General features: G+C 38.0%; 1 protein-coding gene across 1 annotated transcript in view; it reads left to right on the forward strand.

Annotated features, from left to right (window-relative positions):
• Nucleotides 1-6,496, forward strand: part of slc22a23.L (solute carrier family 22 member 23 L homeolog) — a 94,896-nt gene extending 88,400 nt beyond the window's left edge. The window contains exon 10 of the mRNA XM_018267749.2: nucleotides 2,906-6,496. Within this exon, the coding sequence (XP_018123238.1) occupies nucleotides 2,906-3,263 (358 nt within the window). The 3' untranslated portion in view covers nucleotides 3,264-6,496. The remainder of the gene's footprint in view (nucleotides 1-2,905) is intronic.
• Nucleotides 6,497-9,038: the final 2,542 nt, after the last annotated feature.

The following is a 9,038-nucleotide window of genomic DNA, read 5'->3' on the forward strand; positions in this document are numbered from 1 at the left end:
TACAAAAAGTCAAGGTATTTCCCTCCCCTAATTTGCATATGCAAATTAGGATTCGGATTTGATTAGACCGAATCCTGCTGAAAAACGCAGAATCCTGGCCGAATCCCGAACCGCATCCTGGATTCAGTGCATCCCTATCGTTTATAGTATCAGCCGGGCTCTATTTCTTTAAATCAAACAGTCCATAGGACTAAAATGCTTACCGTATATACCGAAGTATAAGCCGAGTTTTTCAGCATCCAAAATGTGCTGAAAAAGTCTACCTCGGCTTATACTCGAGTCAGTGGGCAGTAGCTGAGATTGCAGTCACTTTTAATCATTCCTATACCAACAGTTCGCTTGGGGAGAGACTGCAATATCACACAGCGCCCTCTGTTGGTTATATGAAAGAATAACAGTGCGCCCTCTGTTGGTTATATGAAAGAATAACAGTGGCTGCAATATCACACAGCGCCATCTGTTGGTTATATGAAAGATTAACAGTGACTGCAATATCACACAGCGCCCTCTGTTGGTTATACGAAAGATTAACAGTGATGGCAATATCACACAGCACCCTCTGCACATGGTATGGGACAGTGGGACAATGCGCACAGTAATCCGTTTGGCAATTCTCTGTCACCATCAACTTTGCAAAGAAGCCCAGTTGATCGTTGGGGGGGTCGCTTTGGCGGAATGTGCGCTGCTGGGAGACAGGGCTGTAGTTGTGTCTAGGCTTATACTCGAGTCAATAAGTTTTCCCAGTTTTCGTAGGTAAAATTAGGTACCTCGGCTTATACTCGGGTCTGCTTATACTCGAGTATATACGGTAATCTCATCATGACAAATCTTTTAAATAGCAACCAGGGCACAGGGTAGTTTTGTAGGCTTTATTTAACCAGTCAAACGACAAAAATATACAAATACTAACAAATACACGGCAAGGTTTTGCCATTGTTCAGTTACCCCTAGCAACAAAAATTACTTTGTCAGAATACTGACAACATCTAACGTGTTGTTGTGAGTCCCTTCATCAATAAATGTCATATAAGAAAGTGTTGCAAAAAGGACAACTAACCTAGGATAGAGCAACACATTCTGATATGAAACGTTTAGTACACTGTACTACTTTGAGCAGTAATTGTGGCTTATTATATATTAAAGGGGCTCTAAAGCCCCCAAAAATTTTTTGATGTAAACTTACTCAGTGGTCCTCTGAGCACTTCTTCAATTTAGATAAAATTTCTTAGTTTTTTAGTGCTTTGATAATATATGTTTTATAAATTTTAGACTTTTAATGGCTTTCAGCTATTCTGACTGTCTATGCACTGCTACAGGCACAGTGTGACCCTAAAGGTGGCCATACATAGGAAGATTTAAGATACTGATCTGTCCGTGTATTGGCCTCTTCCATGGGCCTACCTGATCGGGCAGGTTTGATTTTCCCATCGAATGAAGGAGCGTATCGGCTAGTTGCTATGGTTCTCTCTCTTCGCTGGATCCTGTATTAATTTAACCCTGACTCTATTGATTCAAAAGCCTAGTCTAAAACAGCTAATGTTTCAAAAACTAAATGTAAACTGCAAAATTGCTCAGAGAAGTATTCTTGAGTAAGTTTTAGTCAATTCACTTTTTGGGTTTAGATCCTCTTTAAAAGTTGACATTAGCATTTTCTCCATGTATAAAAAATGCTGGTACAACCTTAATGTATACACTGTGTTATAACTATGAGATCATATATGCATGTGTGGGTTGCCCTCTTGTGGAAAACTTGTGAATTATGAGACATTACAAGATTATTTGTTTCTTCCTATATATGTGCTCTCATCGTTTGATTCTTTGATAGCTCACATATTTCTATGATAATGAAAGCAACGGAATATATTGATGCCGTTACAGTATTTTATCCCAACATTTTTCATTAACCGTTTTAATGAATTCCCTTGCATTTAACCAAGTCTACGTCATTACAATTAAAGATCACTCATTTTATGTTACAACCACCTAAAGTATGCTCTGCCTAATAGCTACCAGCTGCTATTATTATTATTAAAATGTATTTATAAAACACCAACATATTCATTTTTGACAGTATATTAAATCTCCTGCATGAAGTCCCAGTGCAGGCAGATAAGATGTGCATGTGCACTTGAGAGGGGGGCGGGAGCAGAAAGACCCAGGCCAGCCTAGGGGTGCCAGAAATAGAAATCCGGCCCTGGGTCTGCTTCCTCTATAGCAGGAGTGCCCATACTTTATTATTGAGAGGTCTTTTAGTGATATTGTCCCATTATGATCTAGCACTCAGTGAAAAATATTACTTAAATATTGATTTATGAGAAAATGTACATTGTTATATTTAAACATCTATTAATTATGTATCTTTAACATCATAAATATTTGGATGAAAAACATGAAACAGGAGGGTGATTGAGACAAACTGTTTGTTGACAGTGTCTTGAGATCTACCAGCTAAAGGTCTACTGGTAGATCCCGATCTACCTTTTGAACACCCCTGCTCTATAGTTAAGAAAATTCCCCCTTCCCACTGTTTTACCGACTAGAGTAACCAGGGGAGCGGGAACACGATCAATTGAGCGAGCAGGTGTTGTTATGCTACTGTTATTCTCGTTAGAGAAATAGACAGTTGCCGTTATAATGAAGATAGCCTTGACCCTTTTTAGAAAAGAGCACAGCTGACTGTGTAATACAATAGCCAAGACTACTTATTCTATTATACTGTTTCAAGATGAACTGCAATCTAATATGATTTAAACAGTGGCAGGAGTGATTGTGGTCCCCCGTCTGGCACTTGCAAAGTTCAACACCTTAATCTGAATGAAACTAGATTGAATTTGGCTACAAGTATTGTTTGTTGCTAATGCTAGAGTTTGTATCACTTTGAAAATCTGGATTTTGTGTATTTCAGGGGTAGTGGTCTGGGGCTAGTTCTGGCCAGTGCTGGATTTGGAAGTCTTACAGCCCCCATAATGGAGCTCCACAATCAGAAGGGATACTTCCTTCACCATATCATCTTTGCCTGCTGTACCCTCATCTGCATTATCTGCATTTTGCTATTGCCAGAAAGCAAGAACCAAAATCTTCCCGAGAACATCCCTGAAGGAGAACACTATACCCGCCAGCCTCTTCTATCACACAGGAAAGGGGAGCAACCACTCTTGCTAACAAACTCTGAACTTAAGGATTACTCCGGCCTCCACGATTCTGCAGCCATGTCGGATGGAATATCTGAAAACACAACCGTAAATGGTATTAAATCATCATAACCAAGAGACGCTCATGGAGGAGCATACCTATATTTATTTGTTTCCCCCTTTGCACAGGTCTTACAGACCAAACGTACAGTCAGATTGTCTGACGTGGGTAGAGCCTCCATAAAGCTGCTAAGCCTTAGGAAACGTCTATTAACACTCCAGAATATGAAGACTTATGTGGATTTTTTTTCATGATTTCTGAAATCCTGCCATTATTAAAGAAAAAGTATGGCTTATTTTCTTAATTTGATTTTTATACCACTGTATAAGCACTTTTGTGTTTAATAATCAACAAGCCCCACCAAACAAAAAGTGCTGAGGGTATTTTTATTTTGTCTCTAATTGTTCCTAAAGGTGTAGATTACTAATTAGTCTGCAGTGGGGGACGATGATATAAAGAACTGTTTTTAAGAGCGTTTCAAAGTCAATGTACGCCCTACTTTTCTCTTTATTAGGTGTAGGTTCAGATGCCCAAATTTCTTTCAGGTCAGTGAGTAGCCTAAATATGTAAATGGTGGACAAGGAGAAAAATGTCTACAACACTTGAGTTATCTAAGCTCCATTGAACAGCTACTGTCTGTAGTTGCAACACTATTACTGTACAACGAGTGACGCTTATTAACGTACATAAAAGATGACCTAAAGTGGAAAGACTAACAGATTACCTAACCATGCGCTAATGAATTCTAGGTTAGAATTCACATTGTTGTTTTCTAGAATTTGTGAGCAATACAGACTTAATGGGAGAAGCCTATGAGCTGCTGCTGCTCCATTCCTGTAAGACGAGGCTTATCTACCATTTAACCCTCAGGTTTCACATCTTATATTGACAACTTTTAGGAAAAAGGTTTATAAAAATGTTTGGTAGGAATGTGCCAAATATTGCTCGCTATTATCCTCCTGTATAAACAAAACAGATCCTGCTTCTACAAGTCAGTTACCTTTTGTTATTTATGGAAACAGTGGAAATATGAGCTAAGTCATTGGGATCCTATTTAATGCTGCTGCAGACTGATATGAGAGAGAGTACTTGGACTATTTAGTTGTCCGTGTAGGACAAAAGTAAGACATCAGCTACAACTCCTACAGCTACAACTCGTACAGCCTGTATGTAGGCACCTCTGCTGTGTGGCTCAGCCTTGCTGCGTTCCCAGCCTTGTGGCAAAGTGAGGAAAACAGAAGACATTACAAATAAAGCAATGCAAATACCGATGCCCATGAAAGCAGAAAAGAAGTAACATTTTTCTGCTTTCAATTACATGCTTCTGTATTTATATGCCTCCATAGTCAATAATGTACCCCCTTTCCTTTTAGTGCTGGGTGTCTGAATGGATCTTGCACCTACTGCAGCCCAAAAACTAAGACAACCCTTGTGTACAGGCTACAGCCTTTAAGCATAATGGTGAGTGAGCAGAAGCCTTAGGATATTTAGCATTTCTGTGGGACATTTACTATCTTGTAGTATACTTAATGTGAAACAGTGCGTCTGGAACAGGCAAGTATGGCCCTCTTTCTTATAAAAGGGATCATCTTGCTTGCTTTAAAATGAACTTTTTGGCTGCCGAGAAGTGTTCTTGGCTATGGATTTTTTTCCCTGTTACTTATCCAGGAATAAATACAAATTAATGGATGAATTTTGAATACAATTAAGAATGGGTTATGTCTTAAATAAGTGTCAAATTGATAGCAAATGGACACTACTGATTTGGAAGGACAAAATACACATGCTGGTCGAAACCCATTGTACTGACTCAGCTCTCAGTACCAAAGAAAGGTTGTTCAGAAACCAGGAATAAAACAACAATTTATGACAATTATGGCCTAAGTAAATGGTTCCTACGCCTCGCCTTGACAACACCCAATTACCTACCCAGCATGGAACTGAAATCATAATCTTGATGAACTGTTAGAATAGAGCTTTACTTGTTCAGCAGCCATTTATCACAATGTGAATGGAGCTGCTGCGAAACGGTCTACTTCATTGGTACAAAACCTGTAGCTTTCCAGCTGTTGGGCAATTGTATCTTAATTTACTAACGACAGCTGAGCAACAGCAGGAAAGGGAACAGGTTGTCTACTCTTGGAAAAACAATGTGGGTCATCTACTTGAAATCTCCTACATAAGAAATTAAAGTGGGAGGTCAAATGATTTGATGCTTTATGAAAAAACAAATCCACGGTTAGTTTTTAAGAATATCGTAAGAATGAACAAGATTTGCTTAGCGCAGAAACAAAGTAATCAAATCAATGTGATTTTTGTGATTTGATGAGAGATATCGTTGGGATTGTACAGATGAAAAATAAGTGTTTGTATTTTATTGAATGTTGCTTAATGTTGTAGAGCAAAGTAATAGGGCCACCAAACTGGAAGAAGTGCCATTATTTGATCTGAGTGTTAACCACATCACTATAGGAGGGGCTACAGTACACGGTATCTCTTTTGAAATAGATGAGGTTATAAAGCACCTTAAGAATTGTGTGTTCAGAATTGTAGTGTGTGCTTTTGGGGAAATGCTAGTTTATGTAAACGAAACTAAAAAAAAAATTCACATCGATTTCTGTGTATCAAACGAATAACCGTAAATATCCTCTGTGCCGTAATTTACAAGCAATCACCAATGGATTTGTAGGCATTGTACTGTATTTTTACCAAACCACTACTACTGCTTGTATCATTATCCATCAGCTAATTTCCATAATTTAACAGATTGGCCATCTCCGACATTGTATAGTACACTGGGAAAGAAAGATGCTACTGCAACAATGGCAGTGTTTCTGGAAGCCTGTACTCTAACCTGTGCTTTCAAGGACAAAGAGCACATGATAGAAACTCCTATACATTGCACTATAAACTAGAAGGTAATGATCTTTGGTGTACTTACTTGGTCTTGTGTTTCAATGGGCTCGGCGGTCTCTTAACTGCCCTAGGGATTTTGTGTCTGTCTTTTTTTATGTTACCTGTACATCAACAAAGGAAGGAAAGTGGTAATATTTTTAAGTTTTTTTTTCTTTTTTCAACAATTGATGGCTTTATCTGCCAAAATTTTAAGTAGGAAATTGTTTTTACTGTTTTTTATTTTATTATTATTCATAAGAAGTAGTCTGGTGGTGCTCATCCATAGCACAAGCTTCAAATCAAGTACTGCAAATGTCTTAGAAGCTAAATGTGTGCATGTCATCTGGTTGTATCTGAGCAAAATACTTTGTACTGTAAATGTACAGAAATAAAAACATAGAAACTGGCACTTGTGGTACTTGTAAGTTAATGTCAAGCTTGAGTCTCACAATAAATGCACCTGGTAAATAGAGGGCAAATACTATCTACTGAAACCTGCAAAAAAAGCTGAAGCACAGAACACTGAATGTTATGGATCACCATGTAAAATCCAGTATATTCATCTAGCTGCATATTAAAGAGGAACTATCTCAAAAATGAAAATTGAATAAGCTTCAGTATAGAGTCCTGCAGCGGGTCGGGTACCTGCGGACTACCCGCTAAAACCTGCGGGTTGCAGGTAGAAGTTCCAGGTGCAGGCATAGACGCTGGTCGGGCCCCGGTCTTCTCAGTGATGATTTTTACTCCTTTATACTAATCACGCCTACTTCCGTTGATGTCACTTCCGGTTTACAATGACAGCACTTCCTGATTCTTGATTGTCGGTGGGTCGCAGGTCTGGGTTGCAGATAAGGTACTTGCGGGTCGGGTAGTGGGTTCAAGCGGGTAAGCATGCCGGTTGCAGATCCGGGTTGCGGATTGCAGGTTGTGGGTACAAGTTCCAAAAAAATGGACCCGCGCAGGACTCTACTTCAGCATACAGAAATAAGAATTTTTCAAAATACAATTAAATTCTGTATTGTTTCTGAAATAATCAAGTTTATCTTCACTATTCCTCTCTCAGCATCTGTTTCTCTTCATTCTCTCTTTATGCAGCAGTTGGGTGTCAGATATTCATTGCTCTAATACTTGTTAGGAAAGTATAGGAGCCCACCCTATAAAATATATTGGATCTAACTGTCACTGACTATCTGACACCCAACTGCTGCATAGAGAGAATCAGATGCTGAGAGAGGAATAGTGAAGATGCACTTGATTATTTCAGAAACGATGCAGAATATTTAGTTGGTTGTATTCACAAAGTTTCTTATTTCATTATGCTGAAGCTTAAATTAAATGTTAATTTTCGCGATAGTTCCCCTTTAATTCTGGGCAAAAGCAAAGCTTTCTGTAAAAACTGGAAAATAGGCTGTGTAAATTCTGTATTCAACACCAGTGTTTTACTAAGCTTCCTACACTTGAATTACATTAGACCACTATTGTTTAATAGCATAATAGTTGCTTATCTTTTTATACTAGCCCTCTCCTATTGATCTTTCTTTCTGACATCCAAATGTCTAGGGTCAAAGCACTAGCAACTAGACAACAATTAAAGTTGATTTTTTATTTGTGGGTTTATTTAAAGGTTAAGTATCCCTTTAAATGTTGCCTTAGCATTGCAGAAAATGTAAATTTTTCAAAAGCCACATTAACAAAAGAGACATTGCAGATTATCTTCGAATACTGTAGTCTAGTTCATATAAAACTGAGCATGCTAGCCATTCAGACAACATCCAATCTACCACTGCACTTACCATGCAGGTACCATCTAGCCTGACATTCCCTGGTGATGTGAGAAATATTTACCAAATCAGTGAGCATCCAGTATCTGCACCTAGGGGCCACCACACTGAGCAGGTGCTTTTTTTGGGACAGGGCAGAGCAAACTAGCAGCACATGGTACATCACAAGTATGTGTATATCTTTGACATGTCATAAGCATGTGATCCAACTGTGACTGTCTGTTGCATGCAACAGTAAACACAGCACCAAATATTAAAGGGGAGCAAACATGAACATTAAGGGCCTTATTTATCAAAATCCGAATTTTTCGGATTTTGATAAAAAAAACTCCAAACTTAAATTCATTATTGGAGTTTATTTATTATAAAAAAAAAACCCACAATTTCATTGGATGGATTTCCCCTCCCCCACTCAAATCGCTTGATTTCTTTTGGGTTTTTTTACGAAAAGACCCGAATTTTTCGAATTTCTCCCGAAATCCCTGAATTTTTTGTTTTTTTTGCACGAAAGTTTGAAATAGTCGGATTTTCGGGCTACTTCCAGCACAGACCACAGAAACTTCCGAAACAGGATAGGGACCTCTCCCATTGACTTATATACAACCACGGTAGGTATCAAATGCCTGATTTTCTGATTCTGACTTTTTCCATCCTCGGTATATAGTAAATCTTGAAAAAAAACAATTTTCCCCACTAAAAATTTAGATTTTATAGTAAAAAAATAAAAAATATTCGGATTTAAATAAACCCTTTAATGTAGTATTTATCTAATGGAAATAAGACATTTTCTAAAAATAACCAATTAAAAATTCTCTACCGTTTCTGGAATAATCAAGTTTATGGTCATTATCCCTGTGTCAGCAATTTGTCTCTCTACATGGCTTTGTGTCAGTTGGTTATTTAATAAGATGGCTGTAATACATTGTCTAGGCAAAGGGAGAACATGCCAAGGTATTTGACCCAAATTTCAATCAAAATCTTACTCCAACCCTTGCACAAAGAGAGACAGACTGGTGAGAGGGAGCTACTGAAGAGTAACTATTCTAAGAAAGGGTACATCATTTTTAATAGATTTTTACAAGTTTCCTTTTTTCCATGAGATTATGCTCACATGAAATGTATTTTTGCAATTGCTCCCCTTTCAATATAGAAATAAATACTCATCAATAA

This window comes from Xenopus laevis, chromosome 6L (assembly GCF_017654675.1).
Source record: "Xenopus laevis strain J_2021 chromosome 6L, Xenopus_laevis_v10.1, whole genome shotgun sequence".
Taxonomy (NCBI): domain Eukaryota; kingdom Metazoa; phylum Chordata; class Amphibia; order Anura; family Pipidae; genus Xenopus; species Xenopus laevis.